This window comes from Gopherus flavomarginatus, chromosome 5 (assembly GCF_025201925.1).
Source record: "Gopherus flavomarginatus isolate rGopFla2 chromosome 5, rGopFla2.mat.asm, whole genome shotgun sequence".
In the NCBI taxonomy this organism is placed as follows: Eukaryota; Metazoa; Chordata; order Testudines; family Testudinidae; genus Gopherus; species Gopherus flavomarginatus.
This window is the reverse complement of record NC_066621.1, coordinates 55,346,885-55,360,670: the sequence shown is the minus strand read 5'-3', so window position 1 is coordinate 55,360,670 and position 13,786 is coordinate 55,346,885. Positions and strand designations below refer to the sequence as shown.

Sequence of the window (13,786 nt, the reverse complement as noted above, 5' to 3'; positions counted from 1 at the left end):
TATAGCAGGAGTTTTCAAGGAATGCCAACGCACCAAGTACTCAATTATCCAAAACATTTTGTAGGATGCAAAATGACTACGGCATCTCGAAAGTATCAAATCCAAGTACATGATCTCAATGGTCATATGCTGCACAAGTAAAATGACAACTGGTTTTCTGGGAACACTCCAAAAACACTACATCATCATCCATCAGGGCTGGCTCCAGAGTTTTTGCCGCCCCAAGCAGTGGGGGGGGAGGAGCTGTGATCGCAGTCGGTGGCACTTCCACCACGCCACTTTCTTCTTGAGCTGCAATTCGGCAGCAGGTCCTTCCCTCCAAGAGGGACTGAGGGACCTGCAGCTGAATTGCCACCAAAAGGCCCAACGTGCCGCTCCTTCCCCTTGGCCACCCCAAGCACCTGCTTGCTCAGCTGGTGCCTGGAGCCAGCCCTGTCATCCATGAAAGCCATATGATATGCAAAATGACAGCCATCTTCTTGAAATTTCCTAGCCCAAGAGGCAAACTTTTTCAGTAGACAATTCCCATTACAAGCTATTCAACTGAAACAAGAGCCCAGAACCATATCTTTAAAAAAACAAGCTATTATACGACAGGAGACAGAAGCCACTCCATGTGTCCTCAGGTACACAACCTCAGAAGTTTCCAAATGACTCCATTTATGAGTTGAGATCATTTACCTTCTAGGAGTTTGAAGGCATATTGTGTCCTTGGGTTGTCAATCTCTCAGTATTTCACTTCTGCTGCATGCTCTAAGGCCTGGTCTACAGTGGGGGGGGGGGGTCCGATGTAAGATAAGCAACCTCAGGTATGGGTAGCTGGAGTCGACGTATCTTATTTCGACTTACCTCCCATCCTCACGGTGCAGGATCGACGGGCACGGCTCCCTGCTGTCAACTCCGCTACCACCGCTCGCCCTGGTGGAGTTCCAGAGTCGACGGGAGCATGTTCAGGGATAGCTATATTGCGTCTAGACAAGACGTAATATATCAATCCTCAATAAATCGATCGCTACCCGCCGATCTGGCAGGTAGTCTGGACATACCCTAATAGTGTACAGTATCCATGGGATCTTCTTAACTTTGGAACATCCCTGAACTATTTCACCTGTGTAGGCCAACATATGGGAATATGATCACTTATTTTTAAATAGTCCTATATCCTGAATATTTGCAGGAAGTGACTGGTATGCTGCACCACAGCTTTGAAAGAGAATCAAGTTTTGCAGAATTGACATTTCCTCTAGGCAAGTATCTTTCCTTCAGGTATAAGGGGGAGAGGGTTTGTTTCTTTTAGGACATAATGATCCTACATTTTATTGCACTGCCACAACTGTTCTAGTTTATTGTTCAGTTTAACATGTTCCCTCCCAAACAGAGATTTTAAAAAGTAGATTAAAAATGTGGAGAAATGAACAGGGTTATGGGGCAAAGAGAAAAGCAATGCAGACCCTACACAAAATCAATGTAGGTATTAAATATAGATTCATTATGGCACCATCATAATTTGATTCAGAGTGGCAAGGAGTCCAGTATAACGTACATGGAAACAGAGACAAAGTTATCCCAGTTTGTTTTTCAATATAAGCCCAAACATCAGACCACTTTCTCCCCTTTGCAATACTTGTCTATATAATTACCACTAATGCAAAGCAACAAGAATTTATTTATACATCACATTTGCAATTTCCCTGTAGGGGGATCAAAACCCAAATTCGGACACCTACATAATTTACCCCACATTTTCTGCAACTTTCCAAATGCCCTAATTGTGATCACATCCTCTCTTTTAGGATAGCATGGGCGTCCTCCAGCTCCTGTTAATTTGCTTTTGAATAAAGTTGCACTTCTCACTTGCCTCCCATCCTATTTTACTATCATTTAAAGCCTTTCTCGCAGAAACATCCTGAGAATGCACCTCCGGTTTGTTTTTTTTTAAACCAATGAATAAAATCCAGTCGCGTTTAAGAAGCAAAGCCGCAGCAGCCCCCATTCATTCACACAGCATTGTTTTTAAAACACTTGGTTCCTGCGGTGCGGCTCCAGACACGTTCCATTCAGCGTGAGCAAAACACTCCGCCAAGTTTCAGCCGCCGCTCGTTGCTCCGGCGCAGCGAGGGAGAGCCCCAGCTGCCCAACCTGCAGTGTAAACACTGCCAAGAGTAGACATCGTCCCCCCGCCCGGTGCAACTTGTTGCTAATGGGAAATAAACAGTGAAAGGTCCAAGGAGAGGGGGGAAGGCAAGAGCCGGCCCAGGACAAAGCTAGAGACCCTGGATTTCCTTCTCCCGGCCGGGTCCTTCCCCCCGTCCAAGCGCCCAGCTCCCCGCCGCCTTTATTTTCGCTTTCCCTGGCGGTAATCATTAAACAGGAGCCAAGCGCAGGCTGCGGGAACCATTTCACACACGCAGAAACCGACCATCCCCCCGCGAGCCGTAAAACCGGCGGCTCCCGCCGCCCAACTGCCCCGCGGAGGGCCCCCCCCCGCCGGCGGGGGCCGGGGAGCGAGGTACTCACTCAATGAAGTAGCTGGCTCCCTCCTCGGAGAACCCCTCCTCCCAGCCGCGGGGCAGATCTGGGGAGGCAGAACAAAGGGAGAGGGAGGGAGTGAGAACTTGGTGCCCTGAAGGTGCCTCCCTGTCCGGAGAAAAGGGGGGGGTTGGGGAGGGCGCGAGACCCCCTGCCATACAACGGTCGTTAGCGGTTCCTCCCGCGCCACGCGACACACCCCCAGCCCCGGGCGGGCACCCACCTGAGCGGATCATGTGGCCGGAGTTGACAGGCTCCTCGGTGCGAGGATGCAGCCAAGTAGTAGAGCGGGTCAGGTCACTAGGAGGGAGAAGCGGAAAACATGCACCTGTTAGTGACGGGCTGACCCCCCCCACACACACCCGCGCGCCTCCCCGCGCCTTACTCGATGAAGAACACCCGGCCGTCCCTGCAGACGCCATAGGACCAGTGCTCAGGTAGAGTGTCCCGCCCCACAGCCTCCGCCGCCGCCATGTTCGCCTCGCGCACAGCCAGCCAGCCGGCCGGCCGGGGAGGGGGTGCCAAGGGGAGCGCGGGCGGGCGGCTGGCGCCCAGTGCCCGGCTCTGCTCTGCTCTGCTCAGCAGCGCCACCGCCACCGGCTGGTAAAGGCGCGGGCAGAACTCTGCCCGCTCCCTTGGGAGAGGAGGAGAAGGGAGCGGGCGCAGGGGCGGCGGGTCCCTGGCTGTACAGCCGAGAGAGACTCCCTCTCCCCGGGGAACTGGCTGCAGAGGGGACGAGAGAGACCCGCTCCGGTCCTTTCTCAGCTCCCTGGCTACAGTGCGGGCGTCCCACTGGGGAGTCCTTCCCCGCACAGAGCTGGGCTCACGGGGCCTGTTCCGCATAAACTCTCCGCACAACGCGCCTGAAATGCCCCCACACGAACAGGGCGCAACAGGCTGACTTCTCCTCTTACCTAAGCTGGTGCAACGCCTGCTGATCAGCGATGGCTGCTTGTTCCCCCATTCCTGCCCTCCTCTTCCCCCCAAACTCCAGGGGCTACAACAATGCGTCTGTTCCCCTCTTTACTCTGATCCAAGCCTGTATTCTCTGCAGGGAGGCTGAGAGCCATTGAACCGAACTGTAAACCCCTGTATATGATGGAAACTCCTTCAAGAAAGGAGGTGCAGCAACACCCCTTGTTTCAGCACCTAAGATTCTCTGATTTCTCCTAATTCATAAAGTCTCTCACTTCCTAGCAAAAAATTGTTTGCCTGCTCGTTTCTGTTGTTGTTTTTCCCGTGGAGAAGGCTCTGTGAGCAAACCAGCAAGTTGGAGGGAACAAATCAGGGCAGATGGAATGACTGTTTGGGGGATTGAATATAAAAAGTTATTATTCCTTCCTCCACTTGTTTCCCAGTCTGAGGCATTAGTCAGTCTAGGCCTTTGATATAGAGGACAAGAGGATGATGGAGATTAATTGCTATCTTGCCAGGAACCTGTGGCTATACTGAAAAAGTAGGAAGAGAGTAGGTTGTGGTTATTCAGCCAAGGGAATGGAAACACCAGATCGTTAAAGAAGCAGAATTTTGCAATAATTTACATAGCACTTTCTGTTGCACAGTACCTCCTATATGCAGCACTTCTGAAATGCAGTTGCTTTAGGGTTAAAATGTACATACCCCACACAGCACTGAGGAAGGGGAAATTTTAGCTAAAGTCACTAGGTCAAACTTCTTTTACTAAAATACTGTGGGATCTTGAATGTATACAAAGTACACAGGGGGCCTCTGGTTCCGGAGTCTCATTTGATATGCAGGTAGGTTCCAAGGACCTATATATAGCAAACTAAGTTCTCTACTGAAAGAGGTAGAGCTGAGATGAACTTGACATTAATTGAAACCTGTTTTTCTACTCTGATTCCTCACTACCTTGCAGAGCTATATATACTAGTGCAAAGTGGATGTAAAACACACCCCTACCACTCTGCCAGGGTAGAGTTTTTGCATCCTGATTTTGCAGAGGTGCAAATAACTACACAAAAGATAAAAGCCAGGGAGAATCAGGCCTTAAGAACTTTATAATTGGGAAAGATATTGAAAAGCAAGCTGCTTTCTGTTGAACACAGGAAAAACATAAGATGGATGCTTAATGAATTGTTGAGCGCTTAAGCAGTGAATGTCTTTCCTATGCTTTTATTCACAAATGCTGAAAGTGAAAAAGTCTTATTCCTCTAGCTCATGCAGGATTGTACAGATTAATTTTTTTTCTTTTATCCCATTCTTCCTAGTTACATCTTCATGTACCACATCATATAATCCCTCTCCCTCACTGCTAACACCTTCCAAGTACTGGTAGAATCTTATGAATCAGGGCATGTCCCTTGCACCCATTAATTGCATGGACTAGTTAAATTGGCCTATAGCTCCCTGCCATAGCACTGCCTCTAGACCCGCATGATTGGCTGGACTTCTGTACTCATAATGACCACTAACTGAGTTTAACAATAACCCTTCATTGTGGAAACCACTACTTGGAATGATCCTGTGACTTGTCTTCAGTAACGTAATGGAAAATATTTTGAATAATTCAAAAGGAAACTATTCTACACAGCATTGTTCAACATTAAAACCTGCTTCTGATGCTTAATGTGTAAGCAGCTATAAACTTTTGAAAAAGATGTTGCATACTTCTCTCCCTACCAGAGATAATTACTTCTCATTATTGATTTGAGCTCTTTAATCTGCACATTAAAGTCCCATTCTTATCCCACAGAGATATTAAATTCTCTTACTGATATTGACATGTTGAATTACTACTGCTCTTTAACATCAGATGGTGATGAAAGACTTTTACATGATTCAGCTGATATACCTTAACTTCTGTTACATGCACTTACACACTTTAATCTCAGCTGGTGTCATATCAATATTTTTAATTATCGTCCTTTAACCAACAACAAGCTTTTTTAATAAAACCATACAAATATACAGCTTAGTTTTCATATATGTTAAAGAATAAAATAAGAGTTTCTTAACTTGAAGGCAGATGTTTCCCTTTGAGTTACAAGGACCTGACTGAAAGACCTTTGGTGTCAGTGGAGATTCCCATTGACTTAAATGAACTGTTTATCAAGAGTCTAGTCTGCAGTTGCATAATCTGTATTTTAACATAAAAGGTTCATATACCTTATAAACAACTGCACATGACTTTTTTTGCATTATTAGAAAGTGCTGCATTGGCACTCATATATTACAAACTTTATATACAATACTTAAAAGCAGAATATTGTATTACAGCGAAGTAATAGTAGTTAATGTTAAGTCACTTACTGATTAAAAGACAATCCTTCTAAGTACTCGAAAATCCATATGCTGAGTCAGATTGTCTTGAAATTTTGTGCGCCTCATAGGGGTGCAGTAGTCCTCTAAATTTGGGATCATTTGAACAAAAACTTCCTGAGATACAGCCCCCCTAACAAATGCTATGTGTACAAAATCACCTATACCCAATTCTAGATAGTGCAACCTGCTCATCTTCCCCCAAGGCCATGGGAAAAAAAAAAAAAAAAAAAGTCCAGTTCAGTAAGGGAAAATTCCCAAGCATGCAGTTATTACAAGAAGTCAGAAATCCAACACTGACTTCTCACCTGAAAAGACTGCTACTGTCAGACTAACGACTGATAGAAATATGAAAAGGTCATTGAGGAAATTAAGTAAATTCCTTTTTTCAAGATCCTTTTTTGAAGGTATTGCTCCAAAAAAGTGAGATTGGGGGATTTAATTCCTGGAAATAAATGGTGATTTTTTTTCTTAACCCTTTCTGGCTCAGTATCTCAAATGGTAATATGTAGCACTTGTATAGTCATTTGATAGCTTTGGATTCAAAGTAATTTTAAAAGGTGAATAAGAATTAGCCTCATTTTACAGATAGTAAAAGTGAAATTGAGCAAGGATGACTTGTCCAATGTCACAGTAAATGACACAGCTGGGAATAAAACCCATGTCTGACCCATAGTACGGAGCTCTGTCGGTTGGACCACAGGAGTCAGTGGGAATAGACATAAGTGTGGCAAAAAGTTATCAACAGCTGTACAAAAATTAGATGAGACAACTACAAGAAAGAGGGAAAGCAACTGTTTGTTCTGACATTTCACACACCCATTTCTAACTTTGATGTTGCTGTTGCATAAAATAATATATAAAAAAAATTGAAGGAATCACCACAATGTTCTTCAATATCAGCTAATAATCAAACAACATTAATGCCAAATAAGGGTTGAACATGAGCATATTCTCTCTTACAGGCCATTTTGTACCTTTAACATACATTCATTTAATTTTATTGTGTATTTAAAACAGGCACACTGTGAGTGAAAGAGAATGTAAGCTCCAAAGGACATGGAAAATAAAGGTAAATTGAAGGCAAATTGTGTGCGTGCGTGTATATGAGTCTCTACCCTGTTCCCATTGAAATACAGTGGAAGTTTTGCCACTGGCTTCAGTAGGAGCAAGATCACACCCTATAATGCTACAACTATCTTAAAACGAATATAGCTCATAAAGTAAATCAGATCAGTTTATAGGTAGGGGAATCCAAAAGTCTGAAGAATAAATTACTCATTTTTCTAGATGCTGGAAAGAATATGAATAAGTTTAATTGCTTTCTACAATTTGTGGAAGGCATGGAGGAAGACACTGGGCACCGCAAATACTGTTTAAGGATATTATTCATGCTCACCAAGTCAACACCCAGTGTGATATCTGATTGATTGTTCACACTCAGGTCAACAGAGAGATTGTAACAACTGAGTGAGGCAGATGGGAAAATGCCACAAAGAAAGCAATGCTTGTGGTGCAAATCAAATTCAAACTCCTCCTTCCAGAACAGTGAAGTTTCCTTAGAGTCAAGAAAAATGCTAAATACGCTTTTTTTTAAGCCAAAAAGGATTATTCACAACAAAAAGGATCAGAAAGTGTTAATGTCAAACATGTCTTTTAATGGAGTTCAGCTAATGTTATCTGTATAATTATACCTTTTTTACAAAACTCCTCCACCTTTAAAAAAATTGGATATTAAAATTTGGAAATTAACTTAAGATACGCAGGTAGTTCCCCACTGCCATATTGTTCATCATTCACTATCACTTGTACTGCTCACACAAGTTTAACTTAATTCTCTAAAATCTGCAAAACTATATTCATAAATCAAAATGAATTTTTAGTTGATTTCCTAGTAAAGTAATTCAGTTCCAATTTTCTAACATTATGGACTACAAAAAAACCCTAGATGTATTCGTTGCTATACAATATAATACGTATAGTGAAAACAGTCTATTTAGATACAATTGTGACACCACAAACATATTCCACAACTAAAAATTGATTAAGCCTTCCAATTGTTAATAAATTATTTTCTACTTCACTACACATCACACTGAATTTATGCAACTATTACATACCAAAGTATCCTAAGACTACTTTTCTTTCAAAATCTGCATTTACACATTTAATAAACTTTATGTAAAGTCAACAGTATACATCCATACCATATTTCCATTACAGAATAAAACAAGGTAGCACAATTAAGACTGGGTCTGTGATAAAGTGTTTGTGGGGATAGAGCTGAACAATTGTATAGCAGTAGAAAGCATTTAACTTTTCAGACTTTTTAATGTTTGGATTTTTGTAAAGAGAGTGGTGGTGAGGTTTTTGTATGGGTTTTTTTGGTCAGGAAAATTTTTAGCTGAACTGCAATGAAACATACCTTCACCCTTAACACTTTCAATAAAATGTTTGTGAATATGTTTGTTTGAAATGAACACAAACCTTTAAATCAGCTTGATGAATATAGACTATAGGAGCTGAGCCTTGCTCTAACAGAACTTATGAGGCTCTCCAAAGCAGGGCTGCCCTCCTGCAGACTTTGCAAGTTCACAAGTGGTGTGTGTTTGAGGGAAATTATCTTTGTGAGAGAGATGGGGGGCAGAAAGGGTGTTGAGAAGCTTTTATATAAGAACATAAGAACGGCCGTACCAGGTCAGACTAAAGGTCCATCTAGCCCAGTATCTGTCTACCGACAGTGGCCAATGCCAGGTGCCCCAGAGGGAGTGAACCTAACAGGCAGTGATCAAGTGATCTCTCTCCTGCCATCCATTTCCATCCTCTGACAAACAGAGGCTTGGGACACCATTCCTTACCCCTCCTGGCTAATAGCCATTTATGGACTTCACCACCATGAATTTATCCAGTTCTCTTTTAAACGCTGTTATAGTCCTACCCTTCACTACCTCCTCAGGTAAGATACAGATTTAAACCTAAGAGGCTTAAAGTTTTAAATCTAGAATATGTTGAGCATTTTAAGTTTTATGCATAGGAGAAGACTCTGCCTTTTCCTGCATCCCGTTCTGTGCCTCCTCCAATTCAATGCGCCTCACTTCCATGTCCCCCACTACTATACCCCACTATAAATCCATCATTGTTCTGCCCTTCACCCTCTCTTCTGCTTGCCATATAGCCGCTCTATTACAAGGCCAGGGAGTAGGATTCCATTTCATCCATCAATATCCTTTCTGTTCCCTACCCTCAGCTATCGGGGTAGCTGTATTAGTCTGTATCCACAAAAACAACTAGGAGTCCAGTGGCATCTTAAAGACTAACATTTATTTGGGCATAAGCTTTCATGGTTAAAAAACCACTTCTGCAGATGCACAGAGTGAAAATTACAGATGCAGGCATTATATAATGACACGTGAAGAGAAGGGAGTTACCTCACAAGTGGAGACTTAGGGTATGGCTACACTTGAAATTTCAAAGCGCTGCCGTGTAGTCGGAGCACCAGCGCTGGGAGAGCACATAAACCACATCCCTTATGGGTGTAGCTTGCAGCGCTGGGAGCCGCGCTCCCAGCGCTGCAACACTGATTACACTGAGGCTTTACAGCGCTGTATCTTGCAGCGCTCAGGGGGGTGTTTTTTCACACCCCTGAGCGCGAAAGTTGCAGTGCTGTAAAGTGCCAGTGTAGCCATGGCCCCAGTGTTGACAGAACCAATTCGATCAGGGTGGATGTAGTCCACTCCCAATTATAGATGAGGAGGTGTCAATTCCAGGAGAGACAAAGCTGCTTTTGTAATGAGCCAGTCACTCTCAGTCCCTATTCAAGAACCAATTAATGGTAGGGGAAAAAGCTATTTCCCCATGCTAATTTTTTTCCCTACTGTTACTCACACTTTCTTGTCAACTGTTGGAAATGGGCCATCCTGATTATCACTACAAAATTTTTTTTCTCCTGCTACTAATAGCCCACCTTAATTGATCACTCTCGTTATAGTTGGTATGGCAACACCCATTTTTTCATGTTCTCTGTGTATATATATCTTCCTACTGTATTTTCCACTGCATGCATCCAATGAATTGGGTTTTAGCCCACGAAAGCTTATGCTCAAATAAATTTGTTAGTCACTAAGTTGCCACAAGTACTCATTCTTTTTGCTGATACAGACTAACACAGCTACCACTCTGAAACTTATCTTACAAAGTATACTCTTTGCAAGACCGTCAATTTCCTAGTTTCTCCTTGCTTCCTGACCTGGTCCAACCCTAGGAGCTTCCTTACAGGCTGAAATGGAAAGATTGCTTCTTCTTTATCATCACCTTGCTCTAATGAACCCCTAGTTTACCCCTTCCCTGCCTATCTTAATGTAGGGTATGCGCTCCCATCTCATCAAAATTCTTATATATTATAGGTCTTTGTAAAATTCCCATATTAACCTCACAAAGTAACACTGAGGCACCTCTCCTCAGCAAGAGTAACACAACAACACACATATAAGCCCTGATTTACAGCTTGTTCTGCATAGGCAGACCCCTTGCCCATACTAAATAAGCTGCAGCACTAGCACTTTCAAGTTTGCAGGCTAATTTGTTTTGGAGATATAAGAAGTCCAAACAAAAAAGTTAGAAAAAACTTTTCTAAAGTCAAAGGTGCAGGCTGGTGTAGCTTACTCTTGCCCTGGAAAAGAGGGAAGACGGGACTAAGCTGTGACTCCGAAGGCAGTACAATTACACATGAATCTTTATTCCGGGCTCATGTTAACTCCACAATCTAGCCCAGTGTATCAACACAGTATTTTAAAATGGTTTTGTTCAGTAGAAAATTGGAATTCTCTGGATTTGCACAAAGAGGGCTGTGATGGGTTGGGTCACAGAAACCCCTTTGGGACGCCACCTGACGTGCTGAGACTACCTCTGAGCCAGTTTTCCCTGCCAGCTTGGGACTTCAGTGCCCTGCCTGGTTGTGCCTTCTACAAACACAGACCCAGGTCTGAACCACATTCCCCAAAAGCTGCAGGCTTAACTGAAAACAACTTAAGAAGTGCTCCTATCTCCAGCACTCAGATACCGAACTCCCAATGGGCTCCAAACCCCAGATAAATCCATTTTACCCTGTATAAAGCTTATAAAGGGTAAACTCAAATTGTTTGCCCTCTATAACTCTGATAGAAAGATATGCACAGCTGTGGTAGCTAGAGGATTTCTCATGACTGCAGCTACCTTTGTTCTGTTCCAGCCCCTTATATATCCTTTACACACAGTGGGAATCTTTTGTCCCTCTCTGGGTTCCCACCAATTCTTCTAAATGGAAAAGCACCAGGTTAAAGATGGATTCCAGTTCAGGTGACATGATCATCTGTCACTGTAAGATTTCATTACCCACTTCCCACCGCACACGCACGCACGCACCTACGTATGTATATACAGGAAGACTTAAAAGTAAACAGAGCCATCTACAGTCAATTGTCCTAGTTGATAGGAGCCATCAAGATTCCAAACCACCATTAATGGCCCACACTTTGCATACATTTACAGTAGGACCTCAGAGTTATATTTCATATTTCTAGTTTCAGATACAAGAGTGATACATTTATACAAATATCATGACCACACTCAGTAGATTATAAGTTTTGTAATGGTACCTTACAAGAGACTTTTCCGTGAAGCATATTCCAGTTATATTATATTCACTCATTAGCATCTTTTCATAAAATCATATAGAGTACAATGTCACAGGGGCCACATTCAGCCCTAATATAAATTGATGCAATTCCATTAACTTCAGTGAGGTTTATTTCTTACATCAAGACTCAGTTTGGCTAAGTATCTCTATTGTTTAGCCATTAACCACAGATATAAAATGCCATTATTCTGTTAAATACCAGTGATCTGTTAGGTAGTAACCTGGATGGCCATTTCTGTCCAGAGTGCTAAATAATGTGGGTATGCTTTAAAAAAGGGGGAAAAGAATATGTTCTGAAGTTGCATAGAAGAGCTCTTTAAATTGTTGGCTATGACTGGACTATTGAATCAGACTATCGCAGAAGGGGTGAAGAGAAACATTCCAATATGTTCTCCACTCCTCTTGAGTCTGTGTAGGTGGCCCTTCATATAACAGGTCAAAAATAGATTCTGCATCTCAGCTTACTTTATAATCAAATAGGTCATCAGGGTGCAAAACACTGTTCTGAAATTTAATGCATTTATACATGTCAGACCTTTTCATTCCTGCTTTAAAAATACAGTCATTTGAAACAGATCAATAGTGCTGATACCTTAATAACTAGGGCCAGTACAAAAAAACTAAGATCTCTTTGAAATTTGGTGTTGTTTTATGTGAATTAAAATAAAAATTAAGTATTTTCCTTCAATTAAAATAGTACTGCTTTCTCTTTCAGAGCTCTTATTTTCTACTCTAGCCTCTGATGGATTATAACCTTTTGGTTATATCTGAAGCATCACAGTTCACACCATTCAAAATCCATGTGATACAAATTTGCATTTTTTTTAAATCTACATATGAAGTTACTATGCAATCAAGGAGTGATAATATTGGGGATCTTTACAGTTTAACAGGATATATCAGTGTTTTTCAGATAAACTGAACAGGGTGCAGGAATCTTCCAGTTTATCTCCCTTTCTCCATTGATATCCCTTTATTGGTGCTTTCTCTAATAGTTAAGACTCTCACAAGACTCCAGAATGTTTTGTTGTAAACTATTTTTATAACAGATTATCTAATGAATGCAACAATCATCTAGGTTGATAATACATTCATTACTACTTCTTAATTACACAGTTCTCTGAAATCCAATTTTAACAATTAACCAGAATACAGAAGAGAACAAAACAAAGCAATGTATTGTATAGTACAAGGGTAAACTTGTCTTTTTGACTCCGCATTGTATAGTCTTTCCACAGACGGCTTTGTAAAGTATTATATTTCTCAGTATCTCTTAAAATTCCTTTTAATTCAGATTTACATCTTGATTCTTTCAGTTACAATGTTAATCATAAAGTGAAAAATGTAATAAAACTAATTCTAATTGTTCTTCAGAGACTTAGCAATAATTACTCCCATGTTGTCAGAGTCCAGCAGATGTCTTTTCCATTATTTTTTTCTCAAGCAAAATGACTGTACAGTTCTTTTGGGCACTAAATACTTTTAAAATCATTGGTTCATTAACAGAGATGTGGATGGCTGGCTTAACAATATATCACTCTTGGTAAAATTATAGCTGTGTTCTGTCAACAATAATTATGTGGGTGTTTTGCTCATTTCCTTCCATATTTTTCTGGTGGTGACATTGTCAGAGCAGCACCCATTTTAAAAAGAAAAAAATCCAACATAATGTGTCTGGCTGGGGTTTGGTAAGGACATATTGTGGTATGGTGAAAATGAAGACCCTGAAAAACCACCACAAAGCCTCCTCCTTACTGTATGCAAATCTGCAGAGAATGTGCAAATTCTCAAGTGGAACTTTAGCACAATTTTGCTGTACTACTAACAGAGGCCTGGGGCATTTCCTAGGGACTGGTCAAGATAAGTTTTGTTGCAGGCTGTTCTCCCCAGATACCGACTAATTTGCCAGGAAATGCCTTGGCCCAAAGTCATGATTGCTATTAAAGCTGCTTTTGTTGTTGTTGCTGAACCAAAAAAATATGTAATTTAAATTAAAAATTCCACTTTTTATTTTGTACTGATAGCCCTGCCCTTTTTCCAGAGTGCAGAAGGAACTGATGTTAATGATGATGCTGTTATACAGGCTTTGTAAGGTACCATGGCTAATTAGATTTACTCTTTGCAGTTGTAGCAATTTGAGGAAATTTCTTTACCTTGTTTCCTTGGGTGAATGTAATGTTTATTAGCAAAACCAGACTGACCTCTCTAGCAACAGGTGTTCTCTAATCCACAGAACATTTACTCTATGGATCATGGCAGTACAGGCTCCCACAGGTTGCTCTACCAATGTGGGACCAGATTATA

General features: G+C 41.9%; 1 protein-coding gene and 1 long non-coding RNA gene across 5 annotated transcripts in view; one reads left to right on the top strand and one right to left on the bottom strand.

Moving 5' to 3' along the window:
• The window catches only part of PLEKHA7 (pleckstrin homology domain containing A7), a 295,587-nt gene extending 292,561 nt beyond the window's left edge, over window positions 1-3,026 (bottom strand). For all 4 annotated transcript variants that reach the window (XM_050957092.1, XM_050957093.1, XM_050957094.1 and 1 more), the window contains exons 1-3: window positions 2,915-3,026; window positions 2,753-2,829; window positions 2,518-2,575 (exon numbers count right to left, since the gene is read on the bottom strand). In XM_050957092.1, the coding sequence (XP_050813049.1) occupies window positions 2,518-2,575; window positions 2,753-2,829; window positions 2,915-3,003 (224 nt within the window). In that variant the 5' untranslated portion in view covers window positions 3,004-3,026. The remainder of the gene's footprint in view (window positions 1-2,517; window positions 2,576-2,752; window positions 2,830-2,914) is intronic.
• Window positions 2,891-13,576, top strand: LOC127052954 (uncharacterized). Its single transcript, XR_007774913.1, has 3 exons — window positions 2,891-2,966; window positions 6,829-6,880; window positions 13,507-13,576. It is a non-coding gene; the product is annotated as an uncharacterized LOC127052954 (long non-coding RNA).
• Window positions 13,577-13,786: the final 210 nt, after the last annotated feature.